This window comes from Triturus cristatus, chromosome 5_1, assembly GCF_964204655.1.
Source record: "Triturus cristatus chromosome 5_1, aTriCri1.1, whole genome shotgun sequence".
Lineage (NCBI taxonomy): Eukaryota > Metazoa > Chordata > Amphibia > Caudata > Salamandridae > Triturus > Triturus cristatus.
The window spans coordinates 261,054,706-261,082,142 of record NC_140587.1 but is presented as its reverse complement, the minus strand read 5'-3'; the positions used below and the strand labels follow the sequence as shown (position 1 = coordinate 261,082,142).

Sequence of the window (27,437 nt, the reverse complement as noted above, 5' to 3'; positions counted from 1 at the left end):
ATAATTTTAGAGTCTTGAATCTAGTCCTTTTGGGGAGTTTGGAAGTTTTTAATATTGGAATCTGTGAACCAGCTTCCTGCACCATTTTATCCAACAAAAAATTATCTGGTAAACCATTAGAAATCAACAAACGGGCTGTTAAATCTAAAAAGACTGCTTCGTAATATGTGCGAACATTGGGTAATGCTAAGCCACCCTGGTCAATGGCCAATTGTACCGCAGGGAGTTTAACCCTCTGTGCCTTCTTACCCCAGACAAACTGTCTAAACATTGTTTCCAGTTCTTTAAATATAACTGATATTAATTTAAATAGGTATATTTATAAAGAGAAAGACTAGCAGAGGTAGTATGGACATTTTGATGAGGGCTACCCGGCCTATCAATGTTGATGGTAATACCAACCAGTAATCCAACAGTCTCTTAATTTTACCCCGCATAGCTACGTAATTCAGCTTATAGAGCTGTTGATATTGATCAGAGACAAAAATCTCCAAATAACGTATTTGATCTGCCTTAGAGGCTTGATGTTTAAGATTTACGGGGAGAAAGTTCCTATCAGAGTTTAAGACTAGAATTTCAGTTTTATTTTGGGTTATTTCATAGCCCCCTATCAACTCAAATTGAAATCAGATTCTGGCTCTCTGGACTAAGATATAAAATATTGTTGTCCACGAACAGCTTAAATTTGGACATACCCGGAATTGGGGCACTGATTGCTACATTATCACAAATTTGAATGGCTAGGGGTTCAATAAAAAATGTAAATAACAAAAGGGAGAGCGGACACCCTTGTCTCATCCCCCGGTTTATATTTATTATACCTACATGTTTTGCATTTATCACCAGCTGTGCCTAGGCCCCCTGATAGATATTCCAGAGCATTTTAATAACCCCAGGAGGAATTCCGAACTTACCGAGAGCATAGAACAGGGTATTCCAATTCACCAGGTCGAATGCCTTTTTGGCGTCGACCATTATAATGCAAGCCGGGGTGCTGTTAGTGTTACAAAAATCGAGAACCTGTATTAAAAATTCAGTGTTTGAGGACATGGACCTCCCAGCAATAAGTCCAGACTGGTCTCTGTGGATCACTTCCTCTGCTAAGGGTATAAAACGCTGCACCCACGTTTTCATTAAAGTTTTATAATCAGCATTGAGAAGGCTGAGAGGTCTATAGGAATTAACGTCCTTAGGGTTCTTGCCCTTTTTCACAAAGCTGACAACTATAGCCTCTTTAAAGACAGAAGAAACGGCACCGCCATTCTTAACATAGTTAAATAATCTTTTAGGAACAGGGTCAACTCCTTTGCAAATATTTTTTAAAATTCTATTGGCAGCCTGTCATTTCCACAGCTTTTGCTCCAGTGGTTGAATTCAGGGCTGCCAGAATTTCAATGCTTGTTATATCTAGTTGTATCCGTTCCGCGAGGAAGTTAGACAATCTGGGGAAATTTATGCCCTCAAAATAATTCTGTATCGAGTTTTGCCCAACTGCATATTCAGTTGTGTAGAGCTGTTGGTAATGCTCCGTGAAAGATTGCGTAATCTCATCCCTACTTGTCAATACAAGTCCAGTCTTAGGGTCTACCACCTCTGTGATTAAGGCAGCTTCCTGTCTGATTTTTGTGGACCTAGCTAAAAGCTTGCCACCATTTGGCTTTCTTCATACACCTGTTGTTGATAGGTTCGGGAACAACTAATTTCTTCTAATAAAAATAATTCCCTTAATGCCTCTTTTGCTTTTCAAACTGACTTTGTTGAGACGCATTTCGTGGATTTTGAACATTTTCCACAGCCTGCTGGAGTTCTGCTATTTTAATAAGTTGTTTTTTCAGCTGGGCGGTCGAAAAGGTGATCATTTGCCCACGCACGGCTGCCTTAAACCCCCTCCATACTGAGAACGGTTCTGCTGTCCCCTCGTTGATCCTGAAATACTCTAAAATCCATTCTCTTAGACCTTCTACCCATTGTTGATCTTGAAGAAGAAGACGATCCATCTGCCACATGGATCTCTCCCTCCATCTCTCTTCGAATTCTAGATCAAGCTTGATAAAGGAGTTGTCTGAAAATGAATTAGCCCTAATTTCGGCCTCTACAATATTCAAAGACCGAGATGTTAAAAAAAAAAAAAACGATTTGCGATGCCGTCTGAAATTGTCGAGAATTGCATGTGTAATTACTTATGGCCAGGTTAGCTTTAGGCCATGGATCCGTCAACTGATAATCATGTAATATGGCATCAAAGACTTTTTTAGTCTTGGGCTGTTTTTTATTTTTATTAGAAGTATCCTTTTTAAAATCTTGGATATAATTACAATCCCCACCAAAAATGATCTGCCCAGGGACTCCCCTAAGCAGCTTATTGATCTTTGCCAACGCAGAGACGTCATCCACAATCGGACCATTGCCAATTTCAAACATAATTGCCTATAGCAATGTGCGTGGATCATGATGATATCCATTATCTGTATTCTGATGTTTGTATTATTGTATTAGGTGCTTTAGTGTCTTTGGTTTAGATTTATGTTTATGGTGTGACTTTATCTGATTAGTCTCAATGGTTTTATTAAACATTTTAAAACTTAATCATTTGAAACATCTGCATGCATAGAAACAGTGGCAAGTGAATCAATCTTGCCTGATGCTCTTATTCCTGACCAAAGGAAATTGCCTGTAATTGTGGACGCCAGTGTTCTGATTTGGCCCCTAGGGATAGTGATGCCAGAGTCTGCTTTGAACAATTACCTTAAGCCACCCTACACTTGGTTCAAGAATGTTTTTTTTTGTTTCTTTTGGGCCCAGGAGAAGATTATTTTATGGAAAATTCCTCATTCACAGAAGTGCTGAAATACTGAGTGGACTGGAACTAGTGGGGAGAACTGGCATGTGTGAACTGGTGGGTGCTCCTTCCTCTTATAAAACTGAATTCGTGAGCAGCTGGAGTATCGAACATTGAAAAACATGCTACTGAGAACGTTTGAGCTACTGAGAAGAATCTCAGTCACCTAGTGTGCTGAATTAGATCCAGTAAGGGAACCATTGCACCCTTTTGTTGAACTGGTCTGGGTTACTTAGGCTAGTCTCAGACACACGTTCTGCTGGAAAGCATTCTGAACCAGGCAGTGGCTTAATATTGAAGTGTCAAGCAAAGTCAAGCTGACCTCAAGGAGACATCACTGACTTTTCCATGGGACCTCTCATACTGATGAAAAATTTGGAGTTTCAGATAAATATCAGTCTCAACATGGCAGCTCTGATTGAGGGAAGCCTGCATTTTCATGTATGTAAATCAGTCTTTGTAACACCTTGTCCCAACAGGGTCTTTTGTAAACAAATATACCAACTTAGGGAAACATTCAAGTTGGTGACACTAAGGCCTTTCAAAACCACAATTTCTAACTGTGAAGGTGAGGCCCATCATGAGAACAAACCACCTCCTCGCTTCTGACCACATTAAACTTTGGAGTACCTACTAAAGCAGATACATCACGTAAACATTCTAGAGGACATTCTGAAAATTGTTAATAATTTTTACCTTTACCACTAACCATCAATTTATATGTGTTAGCTTTAAATTCTTCTTCTTGCATACAATTCGGGTATGTTTTCTGTATCTACAAAATGTAATCACCTTATAAGATTTTCTTCATTTTTGAAAATTCCTAAATGTGCATCAGTTAAACATGGTGAGCATGGTACTTTTTTGCATTTGGTATTGTAGTGTTATTTTGTTGGCTGCTATAAATAATGCTTACAAGCATTTTTTCTGCTATTTGCCTTGCGACTCAGCCCAGCTTAGCACAAGGGATCCATGGTCACCAGTATTCTTCACATGGAAGTGCGGGAAGATTGGAATCTAAGTCACAGCTCATATCAAATGGAGATGCCTGGCATAGGATATTCCTACTGATGAACTAAGTTATTGATTTTAATGATGGTACATTGTGATTAGAACAGAAACAAACACTTAGGCCCTCATTAGGAGTTGCACAGATCTTGGTAAAGGATACCAGAGGCGAGAATCTTCAGAAGGTTTCCCTGCTCCAAAATATGGCTGTTTTCAGCCCTCTTCTCCCCATCCCTCAAATATTTTATGAGGTATTCTGTCAGATGCATTCAGCAATTTACTAATCCTATGTATCAACTTGTTTGACTGATTGACAGATATGTGTACATCAATCAGAAGAATAGCTTGAATAGATGTGACATAATATTCATAACACTTCCCAAGCTTATGACATTGACATTTTCAGAAGAATTTAAACAAAAGAATGAATAAATTAGCATTGTAATTTTAAGTTAATAAATGTTGTGATGAAATGAGCAATGCCCTAAGTTATAGACAGTAAGTCAATGCAGATGGGCCTTTTCTGTGCAAACGGCCAAGGCCTGGATTAACATCCTAGCAGAGGAAAGTGTCTTGAGGGACCAGTGCAAGTTGCATAAATCGCACAAAACCTGTATATTACAAAGCTGATACGTTACTGTAAAGTATGTTTAGCTCAGATGACTTCAGGCGTGGGACTTAGTGTCAAGAAGTCCAATGTGGATATTAGCTTTCCTTTATATGCCTGATAATAAAACAAGCATTGGCAGAGCTGATAGGTCTGGTGCTGGTTGCCAGCATCTTGACTTTGTCAAAGCGTGCTATTTTTTGGCCTGGAATCTGTAAAACCTTAGTGCTGAGGGTGCTGCTGGACCCTCTGGAACACAAAAAGACATTGGATGAAAGCAAAAAACATTTTGCTCTTTAAAAAGAACATATTAGTCCCTGCCACTGAGGGGGACTACTTTGATTCAATGTGCTTCTTGGGAAAGAGCAGAATGCCATGACTCACAGTGAAGTTACCCAACAGCTGAAGTGGGCTGGCCCACTGAACTAGGACTGTTTGAAAGCCTCTAAAAGTAGGTATATAGCGAATAATGTTAGTAAATTTAAAAGGTGTTGTCTGAAAAGGCTTAAGTAAATCACTGGGGCAAAGACTGAATCCCAAGCAGCTAAATTACAGAGGAAGGAATGAACTCACTTATTTCTTAAAAGTACACCCATTCTTTAACTTCATTCATTTACATCAGAGATGCAATTAAGAAAGACATCAATAGTGTTTTTTTGTTATTTTTACTGCAGTCGGCTTTTTTTTTTACATTTGTCATACAGGACTGAAAATTCAAGTCAGACCTATTGGCTTTCCCATTGTTTTATGCATTTTCTACCCTTGCAAGACCCAAAGCACTACACCCAACATATTACCATCAGGGTAAATCATTTCACACCAAGCCATTGATCGAGATATTTTTAGTTAATAAATAATGTTTTACATTAAAAACAGTTGCAGTGCACTTTACAAAAATATGTATTCCAAAAGTTGGCCAGACTGGGGATAAACTAGACCTCATTCCATCCTGAATGTCAAATGTGAAGGTGCTTTCCTTCCTTCTCTCTCTGCATGCAGCAAATTGTGCACGGAACATTATGGAAATGCCCAGTGAATGCAGTTTATTTTCGTTGAATGTGTTGTTCCTTGTGAACTCTCGAGGAAGATTTCCTCTCAAATGTAACTTTTTAAGGTTTTTCCTTTCTAATCTGTGTAAGCGTATTAATTTCAAAACCGTTATTGTTTTACATTTATCTAGATTTGTACTGTCATATCCGATGACATTAGATCAGAAGGGCACTAAGTAGTATTAATTTAGGGGATGATGTTAGATTTGTGTTAGGTATTGTTTCATTCTGTATTGTGATTTTTTGAGGGTATGCAGAGTTTTAATTGTAGGAGAATAAGTGCTGGTGCCCAAAGCCCTATTTAGAAGCCCGTGGCTGGCATCGGTGAGCCGAATACCAAGGCTTCATAGTCTGGAATACACCTCATGCTTCTTCAATCCACCACCAGGCACTCGTTGCCTCTTTATCTCCCTTGTGCACATTCCTGCTTTCTCCCTTCGTGAGGGTTTTTTGCCATCTTTCCATTCTCTTTCTTTCCCCTTTGTCCATTTTCTCTCTTTTGTGCTGGATGAAAGGCCCTTGAGGATAAATAAGGGGGTCATTATGGTGGCAGTCCGACGAGCATCCAACAGCCATCATGCAGGATTAGGACCGGCCAACAAGTAGTTGGCGGTCCCACCCACCAGATTAGGAGGCGACCACTGTGCAGGTGGTTAGAAACATCCCTTTTTCAATTGCGCCTTGTGATCCAGAAAAGGGCCACAGCACAAGCCGCAATTGAAAAATTGATGTTTTTAAATGTGCCAGGCACCATATGGTGCTTGGCACATGGTGCGTGGAAGTTTGGGGGGGCACCACATGTGCTCCATAGCCACATAGCAGAGGCTGAGGGGTGACGGAGGCCCAAAGTCCCTTTTTGTCTGCCTGTTCATGACGGTGGCACCGCCATGAACAGGCAGTCGGAAAAGGATAGCCTAATCCCTATGGCGGTGCCTGCGCATGCACCACTTCCAGTGTAGGTTTAGGAATCCAACCGCCGTCCCAATTGGATCTCTGATCCTGTCGAACGGTGGTCCTACCCCCCACCTCTGCATTGTAATGCAGCGGTTAGATAAAAGCCCTAGAAGGTGGGTGGGCCGCCGATGGCCGAAGGATCATACACCATTATAATGAGGACCTATATGTCAGTCCCCAAATATAAGTGCTGCTGGGCTCCACTGGCAATCATTAGCTCAAATTAAGCACTGAGCCTACATAACATTTTGCTCCCCTCATTCCGACTGTGTGATTTTTGCGTTGTATTTTTCTTTAGAAGAGGGCTGTTTCTGGAAGTGAGCCAGACTTGGTCTCAAGTCTAGAGCCTCAATCTCCTAATTCTTAGAGAGCATACCTATGACAGTTAGTCTCAGGCTTAGGACCTATACAAATGTGTCAACTTCCATGCGCTTTGGACTGTGCTTTTTGCGAATTCCTTATATTGATCTGAATAACTATACTTTTGCCTTCTGAAAGGACTTTTGACTTAAACAAATCTCAATGGTTTCTTCCACACTAGGTTTCTGTAATTGACTTTGCTACCTTTTTATTGACAATTCTGATTCTGTTAGGGGCAACTTACCTCATCTATTCTTGAAGATAATGCCTCCCGATCCGAGGTAGATGCTTTAACTGACTGATTATCAACGATAGCGTCAATAACATGAAGGAAACCTTTTATCTTTCTACAAGTCAGTCATTACACACAGCTTCATCAATTTCAGAACACTGCTGCTAAAAGACTCTCTAGGACAGTGGTTAACCTGTGGTCAGGGGACCCATGAGGGTCCGTGACTGCTTAGAAAATTAAATTATATTAGCAGCTTAATATAGTCTATATAAATGAAGAAGCAAATTTTAAAGTTGAACATTAAACAGTGAGTGGCCTAAATTTAAAGTTAGAAAAACTCCAACCTTCCCAGTAAAATTAAAATTCGGATTTTTTTTTATATTGGTTTGTGAATTACAATATTTCATAATTTCTCTATTTGTTTAATGAAGCTTGTTTTTATATTTTTGTGTATTGTTTTTGCAGTTAAAATCATCAAAAATGCTTATGCCAGGGTGGGTGTCCTCGGAGTTCAATAATGATTCAGTGGGTGTCCTTGGGTTCCAATATTAATTTCGAGGGGGTCCACAGAAATGAGAAGGTTAAGAACCACTACTCTAGGACTGTGAGATGAGAAGACACTGGCCATTTAAGCAGTATCACATACACCTCTTTTGCTAGTAGTTTATGTTTAGTTTGCTCCATAAAAGTGGCAATATTTTAGCATGCATGGATCCTAATACGAACCAGGCCAGAACACAAACCTGTAAAAAAGGCCCTATCTCCTTTAAAGAGGACAACATTGTTGCATGAACCGGTTCTGTCATGCTGATTTACAACAAAGGTGGCCAACCACGATAAAGAAGCAAGAGGACAAAAGAAAGTACACATTTGTGAAAAAGGTTTTAAAATTAATACTATTATATCGACCAACAAACCGTTATAGTGGTATAGATTCCGCTAGACAAACGATTCCATCAAGGTGAAGGATACAGGTAAAATACAGTACAGTGCATTTCACTTCACGCCAGCGTGGCGCCCCATAATCCTATTGAAAGGTAGGTTTTGTCAAATTCATCAGGGGAAGCAAACATATGTTTAGCCTGCAGAGAATAATACAGACTATGAATAATGAAGCAACAAAATTAAACGCCACTTGTGCACCAGAACTCAACGTGCTCAGCATTTAAATGCCGTCTAAACCCAGCTGAATGGTGAGGCTGTGGTTGGGTTACAGTACGGAAAAGCTAATCCTTCGATTAGGCGCCTGGACACCTCTTATCGACAACGCAAACTTATTTTTCTGCTGATTGGGAGAACCACTTATTCCATTTGGTTCCTTTATTCATTCCCACTGTGTTTAATATAACATTAAATATAATATAAAGAACAAAGTACCCACAACTATAGATTATAATATTATGGGTCACCAAAGAGTTCTGGGGCTATTTAAAATATGTTTTCACAGGCCAGGTACTCAATAAAGACAAAGATCTCTACACTGACTCGTATTACCCTCAAAATACACTCTGTGGGAACTACAGTTGTAGGGATTTTTAAATTAAGGTTTTACAAAGTGCTTTATTTATTATTGTTGGAAAACGAGGCAGTATCTGGGAGGCCTGCATAAATAACATAACTACATTTGTCCTTCACTGGGAACCAAACACCCCATTGTAGCGCTTGACTCTCAGAGGGTAGTGTTGCAGAGCAGTCTAAGGCTTACTCAAAGGAGGTGGTGTGGGCTAGTAATCGCCATTTACAAGTATGCAGAAATAACACTCAATAATTGATTGTCCAGTCTGTACTTTGCTTTATAAAAGGAAGAGTACATTTATTAAACACACACACTACTCAATACTATGCAACAATTTACAAATGTACATAAGCTGTTGGAATTACTTTGTGACATTGCATAACATTCCCAGCCCTCCCGCAGGAGGGGGTGGGGTCTAGTACCACCACTCCCATGTATGCACATCATTTTGCCCCCTGATGCAGTAGGATGACCATACCCTGGAGTTAGGGCCTTGCCCACTGACACCATTCCAGTGGCGTTCCACCCCATTATCTCAACCAGCATTTAAAATGGGCACACCTGCCATGGTGAGAGATAACCCTGACTTGGCATCTCATACTGACCATACAGTATACACCGCTACATCTTAGTGGCCAACAGGCTGGGTTGTTCTTCACCTAACACACCAGCAAAAATACATGTTTAGGTATCACTTAAAATGACAGTACTTATCATAGCTGATAAGAGTTAGAATGCATTGCAATTAAAGCCCCTAAAAGGCATCACCATTACAATCAAGACTTACGCATGTTCAGCCAGATAGCCTAGCAGGAATGTCCAGCAACATAACCTCACTTCGCTTATGATTTCACATGTGACTTCCAGTCCCTCAAAAGTAACAATATCATGTAAATGCACCTCTTGTGCAGTTGCACCTCTTCACCTCTAGGGGATGCCCTTCTCAAGACATCCTCCGTTCAGCCGTTCACACCTTGGTGCAGCCTCCGACGCATACACTCAGCTGTAAAACAAAAGTTCCAGCCAAAGGTTGAATTCGAATAATGGCTGAATCCTGGAGGGGTTGTTTCTTGTAAGTCCCCCAGAGACTTAGGGAGGGACTTTCATCTTTTGTGCGGGGGGAGTCTGCGTTGCTCCTGCAGCTCCCCCTGGCTCCTGCACTCCCCCTACACCTGGGCACACCAACAGCAGTGGCCCCATCCTCCTGGGGCCACCACATGCCAAAGGTTTTCCTGCCGGCTTCTACCTGCCCCGCTAGGCATTATGGGATGCTTTTTCCTAGTCGCGTGAATTTTAGACCCGCTGCTTTGGGAAGAGCCGCGCTGCCTTGGCCGTCGGCCTCACGAAACATCTGCTCCTCGTTTGGGACCCGGACCCCTTCCTTCCAGGTGAGTGATGCGTGGCTCGGGGAGCCCTCCCCCGGCCGATCCTGCCGGCTCCCTGCCCGGCCCGCACCCTTGTGTGCAGCTGCGGGACCTGGCGTGTCCATTCTGGTCTGGCCGCTCCTGCGGGCGATCACACCCAGCGAGGCCTTTAGGGAGTGCGACAGTACTTCCCCCTCCTTTCCGCTATTGTGGTGAGTGCGGTGGCATTCCCCCCTCTCCCAGCTTCACACCGAGTTGGGGATCCCAGGCCCCATGTGGCAATCATCACGGGGAGCGTGACGCCGCTCCCTGACTTCCTCCATCTCTTTGGGAAACGGAGTGGGGTCCCGGGCCCCTGGAAAATCTTTGCGGGGAGAACACAGGTGCTCCCTGGCTTTTCTTCTCCTGGCAGGGGGGACGCGCAACTGCACACCCCCATCCACTACACCGCAACCACTGGGGCCCGTAGTTGGGATCCCGGGGCCCCGAGACCTTCGCGGGGAGCGCAACGGCTGTACATGGTGCTCCCCGCTCAATTCATCCTATGATCTTCCACCTCTTTCCACTTTATTTTTAATGTTTTATTTCATTTTCAGCACTCCCTGGAAGTGCATATTTCACTGTGCGCCCACCATGTCCTTCTGCTCGTTATTTCATATCCATGATCATCTATCCGTAGCACCTCCACCCCACATCAGTCTCAATTTTTGATTTTTATTTAAAAAATATTTTTTTCCAAGTTTAGCAGCTACATTCTTTTACTTTGTGTCTCACTTCTATTATTTTGTGCTCCCATGCACTTTTTCAAATTTCCTTTATTTGCTGAAAATTGTTGTTGCCTATGTTCGAAAATTAAACTTAAAGACAAAAAGACAAAAGGATTGCCCATTCGTCACAACATGCATGCATCGTAAAGACACAACACATTCGCATGCATTGTTGGCAAAGGTTTTTGATTCAGAAAGCTAATTCCAAGATGACCAACCATGCGTCCTGCACTGGCGACCATTTTGGACAAGTTTTGCCAAACAGAAGGCATTCCTAGATGGGTTCCAGTGCATGCATATGCATCATCATGCACCTGTTTCCATTGTGAAATGTTTTTCTTTTTTTCTACAATGCATTACAATGAAGCATTGGTGAAGCCAATATTTTGACTGCTTGCGTTCTTTACATTTGCATTATTCTCTTAAAAAAAGAAAATGAACAATTAAGTAATCAGGTACTAGAATGCAAAGAAAAAAATAAAAGGACTGGATTGACTAATCATACCTAGAGAATAAGACTACATTAGAGTACTGTCAGAGGGCAGAAACACCCACTTATTATAGAAAAAATACTTCAAATGTAAATGGAAAATAATTTTGTTGTTATCCCAGAGACCCACGACCTTATAAAGTCCCTGGAACAGAAACTGCTTACATTTAAATGGCCGAAGAACTCCTCAATGATTTTCAGTAACCATCTAACATTCAGTGGCAGGTACATTTTTCTATATAATTGAACCAATAGCAATATACACATGCTCCATCACATTAGGTGGACGATAGTGAAATGTGCCATGTCTATAATATAATGTTGTGGGCCTATTATAAGATTCCCTGCCAACTGTGATCAATAATTTTTAATGTATTATATTTCTAAAAACTACTTTTTTTCAGAACCACATATATATGCGACTCTAAACATTTTTGGTAATTGCAAAAAGTAGAATTAAAACATTTTTTGACTTCACACAAATACCAACATTCAGAGGTTTGTTACATCCAACCTCGAACATGTGCAACCTTTGACCCTAATGCAACCACCACCCCAACTCCTCTTCTGTGATGTCAGTATATATATAATATACTTACTCTAAAAGCTGGTTTTACTTCAGGATGTCAAACATATGCCCAGAATGGCCAACTATATGTCAGACATCCAGGATATCCAAATAAGATTACATTGCTTACAGTGGAAATCATTTATTCAGAGGCTATCTCCAAAATGTGGCATGGATATGGCTCTCATGAATTAATGTTGGACAGTCCAGGTTTAAATGTCAAGTCCTTAATAAATGGTGGAAGTCTCTACTTTTATCTGCCTTTTAGAAAGAAAATACTCTGTTCTTCAATTTGTTTTAAATGCTAAAATTCTAAAATATCTGGGCTGTTTGTCTGGAATTCTACTTTATTGCAGAACCTTAACATCGTGTCCCTGCCTAATGGTAAATCCAAAGAAAAGGTTTAGGTCATGATTTAATCTCCAAACATTTCTTGCTATATATGAGTATAAAGGCTTGAATCAATTAGAGGTTTCTTGGCCGAAACATTTGATGTTGAAACATGTATTATGCAAGGCTCCCGTTATCACCCCTTCTTTTCTTGCTGGCTCTGGAACCACTCTCATCCAGTGTGTCAAAACACAATTAAAATATGGATACATATGCCGGTGGGGAAGTACAAAGCACTAGTCTATGACAACAACATACTACTATGTTTACTGACCTAAAATCTTCTAGCCCCAACCTACTCTCCCTGACAGCTCATTTTTCCACATGTTAGGGTCACAAAGTTATTTGGAATAAAAGTGAAGTATGGTCCATGCCCAGAGGTACAACAAGTTTAAGTTCCAGGTTTATTACAGATTTAGATCTTACAATGAGCTCTACGGTATACAAAATTACATTGATTAAGAAAAATACAAGCAGAGCAATAATGGAAGAGAAGGACTTTAGATTGGTGCTGGAAAAGCTCAACTATTTATACCAACAAAGGTGCATAACACAATTATTATACATGATTAATCCATTATTGTCCAAAACTGCTGAAGACCTTTCCAGATTGTCTCGCCTATAGCTTTTACTCTAGGGCAGAATAATAAAAGGGGGTACAGGTTGGCGTTTGTAGAGAAAACTGTGCAGAGAAAGGTCCCTCAGGAGATTTGTTTTATGGAAGAAGAAAGTTATTAACAAAAACTGTGTATCATTACTTCAAGATGGAATGAGTCCATCTTTTGAGGGGTGTGTTGAGGAAAGGAGACTTGTTAGCAGGGTTGGATCTGAAAAATGCATCAGATTTTCTTACAGTTAGATGGAAAAGTTGTGGAAGTTCAAGAGTCTTCTGTTCGGTCTCTCATCTGCAACTTGGTGTTTTACCAAGGTGCTTCGGCTAGTAACAGCCTGGTTACGGGCGAGAGGAGTAAGGTTGGCAATATATTTGGATGACATTCTATTAATGGGACAGGACAAGGAGGAGGTTTTACAACACAGGAAGATAGCAATGGAGTGGTGGGAGTCCCTGGGTTTTGTGGTGAACAGGCAGAAATCTTGTTTGTTTCCAAGTCAGGAAACACAGTTACTAGGGTTTGTTGTGGATACGAGTTGAACACAGTTGAGGTTACCAAGGGAGAAGCTGAAGGAATGATGGAAGGAATTGATAAGGGTTTTGAAGATGGAGGAAATAACTTTAAGGATGTTGGCAAGAATTCTGGAATTATTATCTTCGACCATTCAGGCGACTTTCCCGGGTCCACTATATTATCGAGCCCTGCAAAGGTTGAAAATGAGGAGCTTGGAAAGAGGCTGGTTAAGTTCTTAGAAAATTCTATTGGATCAGGAGTCAAAGGAGAAGATGAGATGGTGGTTTAGAATTGCAGGGCAATCTTTGGGGAGGAACCGGAAATTATGATGTAGTTAGATGCAAGTTTGGAAGGATGGGGTTCAAGATGTGGAACTTTATCCACAGGGGACTGTTGGATGGAGCAAGAGAAGAATTTGCATGTCAACAGTTTGGAGTTGGCAACACAAACAGGCTATCCTGGGTCAAAAATAGTGAAAGGTGTGTGCAAGGAAGTCCCTTTTATAGGACAAATTCCCTCACCCACCCGTAGGTGGCATGCTTCATCATCGGGAACCTCCTGCGAGCTACTACCCCTCACTGTGAGGGGTGAGCTCAGGGATGTTTTGTTTATAATTGTAGGGAAGTATACTAAAACCTTAAGATGAGCTGGGCATGGAAGGAGTGTGTGAGGAGAGTACTCTCCTCACACTCCACTCTCCTCACACACTCCCTCCAAGCCCAGCTGATCTGAATTCGTCCTATAATAGGAACTCCCCTGCACTCAGCTGTCACTATTTTTGACCCAGGGTGGCCTATTTGTGTTGCCATATTTAATATGAGGGGAGTTGCCCCCTGCTGGCCGTTAAACCGCCTCATGCCTTTTATTGTGTGCTTGAACTGTTTGGAGTTGCCAACAGGTTCATTTGCAATTCATTGCTTTATGCAGGTTTATCGTGAAGTGTTGTGTAATGCATGGCATGGACAATGAGTCAGCAGTGAGCTATGTCAAGAAGATAGGTGGACCTCGATCAAAGGGTTTGGCAGATCTATCAAAGATCTTTTGGGAATATTGTTTAATCAAAGACATATTGGTAGGGTAAAAAAAAGGTTGGGCATAATCTTAACCTGTGTCTCTTTAATAAAATACAGATTTTCTGCCCATCAGGTTGTGGAAAATCTACATTGTCTCGCCTATAACTTTCCCTCTAGTGCAGAATAATAAAAACATCAGTGGCTCACCGCTGTAAATATATGAATTGCCTCCCCTCTTCCGATCCCAAGATAATTACATCTAAATATTGAAAAAAGGATAACTTTGTTTGTATGGGGACGGAGAACACCAAACCTGAAAGCGTCTAAACTCCAAGAGGTGGCCTAAAACAACTGCATGCTTAATCACCAATTATCCCAGCTTGCTTATTTTGAATGCTGTCACTCAATCTCCAAATTGATCGGCCAAAATGAAACACTGACAATTACACAGAGCCCCAGGACGTAAACAATAAAAATGGCAATCATCTGGTTCAATTTACAAACTATTTATATGACCAGGAAGACCATTCATAAAACACTGAAATTAGACCTGATGGCCTGCTTTGCAACACCCATATGTAGCAATTCAGTTCTTCTAATTGGTGGCCAGGCCGAGTTAACTGGAAATCCTAGTCTAGTGCACACATCTCAACAAAAGTTTACAAGCTGGTAAAAACTGCACAAGGACTAGCTGCTAATAAGTACTGGAGATTTAATCAGTTGACAATTGGCTCTTAATCCCCTCCTGGCACCACAGGCGCATCCTTCCTCACCAGTCTTATCAGACATACAGCCATTGGGCCCGATTCACAAAACTAACTTAAGACAAAATCCTAAACTTACTACCATTTTGGTATTCACAGAAGGCACTTACTCATTTTGGTATTCACAGAAGGCTCTAACTCATTTCGGTATTCACAGAAGTTAGGAGTCCTAACTTTAGGACTCCTAAATGCCTTCTGTGAATACCGAAAGTCTTAAAGTTAGGATTTTTCTCAATTTAGGAGTAGTAAAGTGAGGAGTCCTAACTTTAGAATTGGTGATGGTGGTCTTTCCTTTCATCAACCTAGCTGCATTCTGGACAGTTAAACGTAACGCCTTCTATCTCTTCTCTTCCCTCGGTACCCGGGCACGTCACCACCACTCGCCTGGAGGAGGGAGGAAGGAACGAAGAAGGACATCAACCACCCAGAAAACCCTCTGAGACTCTTACCTATTTTTGTTTGTGTTGTTCCCTGCCAATAAAATCACGCCTTCATTGATCCACGAATAAGACCTCCTCGATTCTCTTTCCGCCCGACCCTCTCACATCATTCCATTTATTCATCATGTATCATGTGATCATTGTCAACACCATTGTAGAAACCAGTAGCAGGCAAGACATATACACCAAGATGGAAGAGAAACTCATGTGCCAAAAAGAAGGACTGTGTGAACACTCTGTGAATCATGGAGTGTTAGAGCTTCTTTACAGATACACCCCCCGCACACTTTTTGGCCCATTTAAGACTGCTAGATGCAAGGGTTTGACTCAGATAGTGCACTGGGACCTCCTAACCAGGCCGCAGTGCCTGTGCTCTTTCCCCTAAAAATGATGTGAATTGGTACACTCAGTTGGCAAGGTACTTTGTTCCTTTATAGGTCCCTAGTATATGGTACCACTGGTACCCAGGGCAAGGGGGGTAAAGGGGCCACCATGACTGAAGCACTGGTTATGCCACCATGTGTGACCCAAGTAAAAGTGTCTGCCGTTGCAGCCCTTTACGAGCAACCTGACTGCTTGTGAGTGACTCTGCACACACCATTTGCTGCAGAGCCACACCACTAACTTGATGTAAGTTACTCTTAAGGTTATCCTCTTAAGCCCAGGAGGTAGAGTGTATTACATTAAAAGTGTGGATATATATGTTTACACATATAAATCCCTACAGTAACCCTGTAAAGCAAGGTTTCACTGTAAGTGACCAGCGATCCATAGAGTAACCACGACTGGCTACCGAGGAACCATAAGGTAGCCAGCTCCATTATGGAACGGCCAAATTATGTCATGTTTGGTGTCAAACACAGTGCTTTTTCACCCCCAACACAATTCTCATGTTGAGGCTGAGCCGGCTTGAACAGGGGTGCCACCATGAGTGGGTTCCCCCTAGGATACAGTGGCCCAGTGCCTTGGAGGGCTTCCTCAAGCCATTTGCCATCAAGTCTGTCCTATTGGTGGGATTTGCTAGCACTTCCCCAGGATGGAATCAAAGGCCTGGGCAGGATGGAGGTCACAACTCCTCCCTCCTAGGACGCTAGTGTTTAAAGTCATCAAGGCGGTGAGCATTAAAAGCTTTCACCAACCTTCATGTGTAATTTCTTGACCCCCCACTCGAGGACAAAGCCCTTTCCACCCGCTCCAGCCCAACAGGTGGGAAAATTACTTATTCAGGAAGCGTACACTTCCAAAAGGCTACCCACACCTTTAGGGTGGGCTTGGAGGTGTGTCCAGCCAAGTAAGGGTTCTACCATGTTTGAATACCCTAAATTAGAGGACTCTGGGTAGAAAGGTGGCATACACCCACAGGATGTTGTCACCTCAGGGGTGGGTTAGCAGCAGCGACCAGTAGCCCATTAGCCACTGTCCCTCATGCCCTTAACCCCCCCCCCCCTAAAATAGGATTTAGGGGCTCCCCTGACACCAGGACCTCAGTCTGATTTTCATATCGGAGAAGAGGCACAAATAAGATGCCGTCACTGACAACAGGACTTTGGACTATGCCGCTGTGCGAAGATAGGACACTTAAGTGCCCATACCGGAACTGTGCGTTCGACGTGTGTCCGTAGCAAAAGCTCATTGCTCCCAGCAAGAGGGAATCCAGTGGACACCAGAAACCAAAGAACACTCCCTTGAATTAGTGGGGCCAGTCCCCTACAAGCTGCAGGAAAATTGGCGTGCTGCGTGACAAGAATTGTGACCTGCTGTGCCTGTCGAGAGTGAGCCTGAAAAGAAGTGGTGTCTTGCAAGCTCAGTGGCAGCCAAGCTTTTGCCAAGTTTCAAGACGGTACTCCACTCCAGTCGACCACCAGCCACTGAATTAACCGTGGACTACATTTGCCCCAGACATGCCTTGGTGATTGCCAATCGGGTGATCGACCCTGTGAGTGACATTTCCAGCCTGAGAGCAACTCACAGCGACCGAAGTCGGCAACGACCCCACTGCGTGTTCCTGCATCCTGAGGTTGGAGTTGTCAAGTGTGTGGTAAAGCATCTCTGGTCCGACATGCCCAGGTGATTGACAGCTGCCATCTACCTATGCACCCGGAGCCACAGAACAATGTCGAAGAAATCCAGCTGTTGACCCCGGGTCCTAGAATCCAAAAGGCCTCTACTGTCCATCGGTAGATTGGAACTCCATCTCCAAGTGTGGTTTTATCAAGTGCAAGCCCATTCAGTACCAAGGACAGTCAGGTCACCTCTACACCTGGTCTCCCTGGGCAAGGTAATGAAGTAACGACTGTTGGAACTTGGTCTAGGGACCTGCATGATCCTATCCACAAGAGGGTTCATTGGAACTCACCCTGCAAGTGACCCAGTGTCACCTGTGTTTTCCCCCATTGACTTCCATTGGACCCGTTTGAAAGATTTACAGCATTTATTTTTGAACACTTTAAAAATCCACAACTCCGGTTGTATGTATGATACCAAGTTCGTTTTGGTGTCTATATTAATATTAAAGTAAGCTCTATGTTTAGAAAATTAGTCAAGATATCTTTCGAATTGTCTCAATTACCTATGCACCATAATGGTACTGTAAAATACTAAACACATGTTCCTCTATCAATGCTTGGCTGCTCTTTGCCACAGACTACCAGGACTGAGCTAAAGATTATTGTTGTTGAATCCAAGGTCCATCTATGTGTATCGTGAGAATATTGTATGGTAAGGCCTCCCAGCCATGCCAAAAGAACACACAATCGGAAGAGGGTATCACACACCACTACTTACCTAATCCCCACTCGTATCAGATCCCTTGGGAATAGAGGGATCTTCGGCCAACCATACATACATTCCAAATGTGGAAAGAGTAACTATGAAGTTCCCATTGTACCTATTGACCGACATATGGCAAAGAATGGAGTTAACTTAGTTTTTTTTGGTCTAGCCTAGGCAGCGCTTTCCGCCCATCTTTTTATTTGGCTCCTGTTCCTGTCCTTTGTAAATCATGGCTTTTCATTGGTCAATAGGCTTAGTAGTCCCTCCTTAGTACCGCCTTATCTCTTCTTGTAACCTCCCATGAGGACATCCCCTGTTACATGTGTTGTTACTCCCTAGCTTTTAATTACAGCCTCAAGGCACTATTTTCTGAAAAGGCTTCAGGCAAAACACACACTTGGTCCTAAGCTAGGCTGGCAGTGTTTACTTCACTCACTAGAACATCTCACATTTATATGAGACAGTCTATAATTTCCCTTCATCAGCTCCACACAGAGTACAACCTACTCCGAAATAATGTAATAATTCTTTTGTCACATTTCAAAGCTACTAATTGTATATATGGACATAACTATTTGAATTTACTCATAGCACGGTCTTCCATGCAATGCATTATGGGTAGGGTAGATCTACCATTTATTTATTTATTTAAGCAATTTGTAAAGCACACAAATACCCTTGGGTGTCTCGGCGCATAACTTCTGCAGGGTGCAGTATCATATGTGACCAAAAGAGGTCCGTAGTGCTGGACCTCTAGTAGCAGCTTACAGTACTGCGCCTAGACATGCAGTGCTGGTGCCTTGCTCACTAAGGACCTCTAGGAGCAGCTTGCGGTACTGCACCTAGACATGCAGTGCTGGTGCCTTGCTCACTAGGGACTTCTAGGAGCAGCTTGCGGTACTGCACCCAAACATGCAGTGATGGTGCCTTGCTCACTAGGGACCTCTAGAAGCAGCTTGCGGTACTGCACTGAGACATACAATTCTTATGCGTTTCTCACTAGAGACCTCTAGGAGCAGCTTGCGGTACTGCACTGAGACGTACAATGCTGGTTCCTGGCTCACTAAGCAAGCATTCGCAATGCACTAGGTCTTGCATTACTGAAAGTATGAGCTATTGGCGTTGCATTATTATTTGCAACACCAATACCTCAAACTATCAGTAATGCGAGACCTATGCATTGCAAAGGCTTTTCTATTTAGGAACAACACACTTTTTTTTGGTATTATTACAGTACGGAATGTGCGTGCTGGAGCTTGATTACTCTCAGTCCCTCTGTTTTGTTATGATATCATATTATAGGACAAGATTTCTTTTGCAGATGAAGATTGCGGAAAGAGAAATAATCTTGTTTCTTTGGATGCCCTTATTGGAATGGGTGAATGCGATGTCAATGAATATCTGCAGGCTGACAAAGGCAATACCTACAGAAGCACTATCAATGTATACAAAACCTGTGCCCACATGACCATGCCAATACCCATCAATACAATGTCAATGTATGTCATATTCTATACCTGCACAGTGGCGCCGGTGTCGGTGCCACTGTGCAGGTACAGGATATTACGGTATCAATGTATATCAAAATCCATGCACAAATGACAATTCTGTTGCTAGTAAAAACAATGTTGATGTACGTTATGACTTAAGCAAACTTAACTGTGTCAATACCAGTAAAAACAATATCAATGTATGCTATGACAACTGTATGCACAATGTTAAGGATGCCAATGAAAATGATACCAGTGACTGCCATAATATTTTCAGGAGTTCCAATGAACTTGTATCATTGCTATCGGATTCACCCAAGGTGACATCCCCATCAACCCTGAGTCAGAGATACGTGGTTAGGCAAGTCCTACGACCCTTGCCTATTGAATACCAGGTGCCAGGTGGGGTCTCTCCTAACCTAAAGACAAACGCATACCAAAGGAAAACCCTGATCGATCCCACAGATAAATAGTTGCACAACAAACAGGTCTATGGAAATTGGCCCCCAACAAAACATGCTTTTTTGGAATGTAGAAAATTGCTTTATTTTATCTCGGGAACAGTATAAAACAGCGGGCAAAACTTTGTACACAAAGATAATTTGAGCAGAGGCACTCTGTTGAGGCTCTCCCGACTGAAGCATTTAATTAAATCAACTTGTTCTTGTTTTGCCAAACGCCTCTTGTCTTTTCAGTTATTTACGGTAAACTCATATCCGAGCAACATACCGTAATAAGGGTCTGACGAATAAAGCGATTTTGCGATTGCAATGTCAAATTTGATACCCCTTGTGACCTCAAAATGGCTTTATTAAATGTACACAACTCAAATTGAGATTTGGTATCGCGTTACCGAATCGCAATTTGGGCTTCAGACTAAATTTAAAATCGGTATATGGAAGGGGAATGTAAAAGGCGTCCCTTCCGAATTCTATTTACTTGTATATTAATGTTTTGCAACTGACATCCGAGCCCAAAACCTTCATATTTTATCACGACATCCAAATTAGTGTTAGCCATACGTAAACAGGAAGAGGTACCCATGGACTTATCCCCCTCTGTGAATGTAGACTAAAACATTTGTTAGGAGCAGGCAGTGGTCCTACCTCCGAAAAAAAGTTTGTAAAATGATTCACTTTCTTTTTTCTATTTATGAGGTAGATCGAATTGCGACCCAGTAGGAATTAGTATTTTGAGAACCAATGTAGTAGGACATTGGATGGTCTGCAAAATACACCACTGGCCAAAAAAACACTAGTCGTAAATTTTGACCAGTATTTTCCACCCAGTGCTTTGTACATCTGGTACACAAAATACCAATCCATTCGGTAGAAGTCGAGATGACCCATTTGAACCCAATCCATTTTAGTAGATAACAAGAAATAACAAATTGCAAATCATTATTTTATGTTACTTACAATTTCTTATTAGGAATCTTTGTACATCAGGCATAAAGTGATGTAGCAGTTTGTAGTTGTGGTGCCAAAGGAGCTCAAGTTATGTTTACAAATAATTTTGCTGTTGGGGTTTCCGGTAAGGAACACAAAAGTTATTCATTCCTATTCTACGGAATGATTGATACTTTACAAACTGAAATATCTAACTATATAAATAATGCTTATAATTAATCTATGACAGAAAATGTTCACTGAAACATATTGCTGTGTCTTCCATTAAACAGAATTGAAAGACACCTGCTGTTACACACATCATTTGAAACAGCTACTGTGCCTTGCAATAGTATAACATTGACTTTTTCTTTAGCACAATCCTTTCTTCAAAACTCCACACACTTTAGCTAGTAGTTGTGAAAAAATTTAAATGATCCAGTAAACTTATTTCAAAAGAGACCAATGTGACCATTTCAGCATTTAATGAATTCACCAAGGCGGAAATCTCTTTATTCATTTCAGCCTTTGAAAACTGCCTCAGTACAGTGCCCTACACCCTTACCAAGGCACTACAATGCGCCTTAATGACACCACACAATGCTACATTCTAATTACAAATGCAGAACACTCCTCTCTAGGGACTCTATTAGACTACACAGTGAGCCATCATATGGACAGTAATCCATCAAACCCCACTGCAACCTAGCAGCACTAAAAATAAGGACGCTGTATCCAGGCCTAAATCAACTTTGGTGAGGTTTCCAAGAGCATCCTGGATGTTGTAGTCGAATTTTGCTTTCATTGACCTAAATAGAGTTACACACCTGAAATGTATTTGTATCTGAAATGCTCAGGACCAAAGATAGCGTCTGTACCAACCTGGAGCGACATGATCTCCCTACCTCCAGGTGACAAAGATCTTTGCAGTGGATACATTAACCCATTAATTTACTTAGCCCCATGACTTAAGCGAGTAGCTCGATCCTAAATATTAAAATATTACTTTTAGCAGACAGCGCACTGCCATTTCCTCTTTGCATATTGGTAAGTGAAGCTGGTTTAAAATATCCCCTTTCACATTGATCCTACTGCTAACAATCATCTAGGACCCTGCTTTCCCACACTGGGGAATAGATGTTTTACTACCACAACAGTTTTTCGAGTTTCCCTTGGACAGAGGGAATCAGATTCATTAAACATTAAACTCAAGCCATCAGTTTTTATCATTAGATTTCATGATCGAGTTGAGTAGCATGGAAATCAATTACGAGGGAGACACTGTCAAATTTGTAAACTTGATTTTTAGCCTCTGCCAATAAGTAAGCATTCAACCATTGAGAGCCAGGGCACGTGCAGGTGTTTTGTGCCACTCTATGCATACACACATATTGACGGCCTCTTCTCAGTGCAAAGGAGCCACATTTCTAGCTTCAGGGACTTTCTGGCCCGTCCATGATGATTGTGAAAGACACAACTGTCTACAAATGTCTTACCGTGGAGGCACGTTGTAGAGAATAAACTTGTAGAGGAAAAACTCTGACATTACAATAAGAGTATATACATTTCAATGCTGTACTTTTGGAGCATTCACAAACTGCAAACCACAAAAATAACAATTTAGAGAGTAATCCTATTAGAGCGGCAATAATGACTTCTGACAGGGCTGTCAAAGGTGGAGCTATACAAAGGGCGTTACTAGCCTTAAAAGAATCGACACGAAGCTTCAACAAATGTTATTTTTAGCAGCTGTTGAACATCAGATGGGAGTGGCAATCCTAAATAAGATAGACTGAGACACTCCAAACAATTGAAAAGAAACATATGTGACTATTGGACTTGGCCCTTTTTGCAGGGTCATTCCTGAACTTTTTGCCTTCCTCCTAGTCTTTTTTCTGACATGCTGTTGGTGGTCCTAGGACTCTGGGCACTTTAGCACTGCTATCCAGTGTAAAGTGCATGTGCTCTCTGTGGTAAATATGGTAAAGATTGGTCTACACCTGTTTGGAGTATTTAATTTACCTGTCAGTCCCTTGTAAAGTGGTATCTCAGATACCCGGGCCGGTAAGTTAAATGCTACTAGTGGGCTTGCAGCGCTGATTGCGCCACTCACCAAAATAGCCTTTCAAACCTGCCTCAGGCCTCTGCTATTGCAGGGCCTGTGCGTGCAGTGTTACTGCCGCTGTGACATGGCACCTAAAGTGTGTGCCACATCTGTGACCCCCCTTTTACTGCATATTAGTCACCCCTAAGATAGGCCCTAGCTAGTCCTATGGGCAAGGTGCATTGTAGGTAGGTGGCATTACCTGGTAGTGACGAACAGCCATTTTGGTTTCTCACTGCTGTGAGGCTGCCCTCTTAAAGGAATGCATTGGGGATTCCCTGATAAGTGTTTCAGTGATAATTCCTGATATGAGAGGAGCAGCGTGGTCAAGTTTGGTATGTTTGGAATAGTGATAATGAATGCTACGCAATGGTGTGCGCAGATTTATTATACCTAGTTTAGAATTGCCAGTTTTAGAAGTTGGTATTTCTGTGTGCTATGTGTCTGCCTGCCTGATGTGGATTGCATGTCTGGCTTTGGAGTGACAGGGGCTTGTAAGGTGTGTGTGGCTCCAGGGACGGCATGGTGAGTCAGCGCTAGGCTGAATGGGAGATCTGCATTTGGAGTACTGGGAGGAGTAGTCCCCTGACCATGAATAGTTCTGTGCCTGCCTGGGTGAATGCTGGCTCCGCCCCCCTGTGGTGGTCTGATGACCGAGCCCCCACCTGACAATGGGGAAGAGGAGCCCTGTAAACAGAGTGCTAAAAAAAAAAATATTGGGGCTGTGACCCCATGTAAAGGTTGTGCTTTTTGTGCTTCCTTGTGACTTGTTGCTGCTGGGCCCCAGGAGAAACCACCAAGAAACATGGTGGAGGGCCCTGTGTGCTGGCCTGCCTGGGCCCAGCCTTTACCCTGGAACTGTTGGGGGCACAGTGCCTCGTAAGCGCTGCACCTTTATTGTTGGTGGCTCCAGGACAGGAGGAGTGCCTGTGCCTCTGCAGCAATGAGCTGCAATCGATTCCGAGGGAATCTGACGTGGGGATTCCCCCGCATTGCTGGCTTTGGCAGGAGCCCACCCCGCATTAATGCTTATTTAATAGCGGGAGCCCACCCTGTTTTTGTGCTCCTTTGAGCGGAAGCCCACCCCGAAATTGTGTGCTAAACTGCAGGAGCCCACCCCACACTGATGAGCCACTGAAGGGAACCGCCGTGGCCCGACCCGGAAGACAGGCAACTTGTCTGGTTGTGGGCGGGGCCGCGAGAGAGAGACGCCGTCGACCTTTTGGCGGGAGCCTATCCCGCGTTGGAGGACGTTTGGAACCCAGGGAGAAGCGAGAGGCCTCGGAGCTTCACGGGCTCCATCTGTTGCATGCCCGCCTCCCCCCCGGCAGAAGGGGAGGCCGGTCTCCAGAGACAGCAGGAGAAAGAGGAGGGGCTCAACCGGAGCCTCGATGGCTCTCCGTTTCGATCAGCCGTCTTCCTGATACCTGGCAGGAATGAGAAGGAGCCTCCCGGAGTCCTGGAGCAGAGGAGCGGAGTCCACGACTGAGCCCCGGTGAGTGGGGTCCGAGTGTGGAGCAGGGTTGACACTCCCCAGGCACGGTTAGTGCCGATTTTGAGGAGTGGGGGCCTACGGGGCACTGTCGGTGCCGAGTGCAGGCCCCAGGAGGAGCCCGGTGAACGGGGCTCACAGAGCAGTGTTGGTATCGGTTTCTTTTGGCGCCATAGCTGCACCGTTGGCGGCAATTTGGTGTTCAGAGTAGCGGCAATTTGGTGTTCAGAGTCCCGAGTTAGGCTCCCCTTGCACAGTGGTGCCAGGCATAATTTCCAGCTGCACTGCGAGAGAGAGCGGGCAGCTGCAACACGGGGGTATTATGTTTTCATAATAAGGAAGGGGTGAGAAGCACCCCACGCCCCCAGCACATTGAGCACCGTTGTTTTGGTTGCATTGGCAGGAAAAGGGCCAGTGGAAGGCCCCAGTACAAGCCCTGACATTCTGGACAAAGGGCACTGGGCCCCCTAGAAAGGCCAGTTGGCCTGGGTTCAGCTTTATGGTGGTGATAGGGCGCAAGGCCCTAAGGTGATGTATGCACCTGGGGAGTGTCACTAAGGTACCCTCCCAATTGTGAGTTATTGCATAATATGTTTATGCTTATGATGCCTACTGCATAGTGTGTTTATGCCTACAGAGGTTGCGTAATGTGATTATGCTTATGAGTTTTATGCCTGCCGTGATGCATACATAATGCGTTTATGTTGCTAGATATTATGCTGAGGTCATTATTGTGCCAGAAGTAACTGGTTGTGCTTACTTTCTACTACTTGTGCTTGTGATGGTTCTGACAGTGGCCCGGTTGGCCCTGTCATGTATATAATCCCCTGTAAATATTGCCAGTGCCAGTTGGCACAGTGTATATTGTGTGATTATGATTCTAATGTGTTTTGGATAATACAAAGTCAATTTTTTTTTATAACCTTGTGTGAAGTTTCTTTTGTAGTGTGCCTAGTGTGTTTCTGCTGTGTGTGTGTGTGTTGTGCAAACGCTTTACACATTGCCTCTGGGATAAGCCTGACTGCTCGTGCCAAGCTATCAAGGGGGTGAGTAGGGGTTATCTTCAGCATGTAACTACCTTGCCCTGACTAGAGTGGTGGTTTCTGCCTGGCTTAGGCGCAAGCCCTAGCCAACCAGAAATCCCATTTCTAACAGTGACCATTTCAATATCCAGAGAATTCAGCAAGGCAGTAATCTCTTAATACATGGCAGATACAGCTATTCATCCAACATTTGAACACTGACCCTAACACACGCAAACTAAACTACCCAGCATCCTATGCTGAGCCAGGACACTAGGCTGCATCCTAGGGACACTAACACACAACACACTGCAGGCAGAGTAATTCATCAAACTCCCCAGCTACCTAGGGATGCTAAACCGCCCAAGGCACCATAGGGTCACAGGCACCTACACTGCACCAACATGAAGCTTCACTCTAATGTTATGTTGAGCAGTTATTGGCCTTCAGGGGGAGTAATCCAATGTTAAAAAGACTGAGACATGCCAAATAGTTCCACATGGGTGCAGATATTTTCAAGCATCCATCATATTTCACAGGTCGCTTGGTTGGCCACTACATTGTACAAAGGAAGAAAAAGGAACTTGAAAAAATAAAACATGCTCATGTAAATTTGTTTTTAATCATTCATCAAGTGGTTTGTGATAGCCATAATCAATTCCATGCCAAGCTGTTCCTATTTGTTAATGACCGGCCTGATGGAGAATCCAGAGTGCATCTCATCCACCTTGCTTTTAGCTGTCCAGAGACGCTCTGTTTATCTGCAATTTTGTCTTAACATATTCGTTAATGATGCCAAAGAATACAGCTTTCATAGAGAAATACTAAATTATGCTCCCTTCATTTCTGGCATGGTATAGGCCTTCATAAATATATGTAAGGAAGGGTGGGGGGTGAGTGAAATCAGTGCATCTCTAAGGACTACAAGTACTTGGACTAACATTCCAGGGTAAGCCTGCCTGACCCTTGGTGCTGTGCCTGACCTTACGAATGGTGCTCTTTAGATTTTTATATAGTAAAGTGTGCTCTTATCCAAAGTGAACACTGGAGCACTGATTGAAGGTGGTGAAGGCCACTGTGATGAAGTTGAAGGGTTGGGTCAGATGGACAGAAGTCAAACGGGAACAGCTTTGGGGCAGCAGGTAAGGCAGTATCACCACAGGACTTTGAAAATTGGTTTTAATTCCTTTTAATCTCGCATAATGGGGAAGAAGCAGCAGATCATAGGGAGAAAGAGAAATCTAAGCTGCAGTCATGCAATCTCCAAACTGGAATTTCAGGACATTATGCATTGATAACAAAATGGGACAGGTGTACCGCTGTTTGGAGCATTGCAGTCACATGCACACAATGCATTACTCACTGCAAGGTGAACTATAGTTAGAGGCCCCTAAAGGAAAAGTATAAGCTCACAATCACCGCAATATCCCTAATTTTGATAAACTGTAAGTCTGTTGTCAATGGTGAACTCAGTCTACTCAATGAATTGTACAGCAGAAGGGAGAAGAATCAAAACTTCAAACATGCATGTTGATAGTCAAACCTGGGACAAAGTCTTTGCCAACACACCACTAACCAAACCCTGAGATCGGGCATAGTGCCTTCTGTGGATCTCCTTAAGAAAAACTGCCACATCAGTGGTACCTAATATGAAACTCAGAAAAATTGGCTTACTGCAATA

The 27,437-nt window shown here is 42.9% G+C and overlaps 2 protein-coding genes across 4 annotated transcripts in view; one reads left to right on the top strand and one right to left on the bottom strand.

Annotated features, from left to right (window-relative positions):
- Window positions 1-27,437, top strand: part of LOC146830711 (uncharacterized) — a 148,756-nt gene that overhangs the window by 29,991 nt on the left and 91,328 nt on the right. For 2 of the 3 annotated variants that reach the window (XR_014961475.1, XR_014961473.1), the window contains one exon: window positions 2,803-5,583. Coding sequence is in view for 1 of the 3 variants with exons in the window: in XM_085604906.1 (XP_085461032.1) it covers window positions 2,803-2,896 (94 nt within the window). In the remaining 2 variants the exon portion in view is untranslated. Of the gene's footprint in view, window positions 1-2,802; window positions 5,584-27,437 lie in introns of those variants that run through there. The other variant, XM_085604906.1, reaches the window with a different exon arrangement.
- KCNQ3 (potassium voltage-gated channel subfamily Q member 3) overlaps window positions 1-27,437 on the bottom strand; it is a 732,470-nt gene that overhangs the window by 662,556 nt on the left and 42,477 nt on the right. The gene's annotated exons all lie outside the window — the stretch shown is intronic.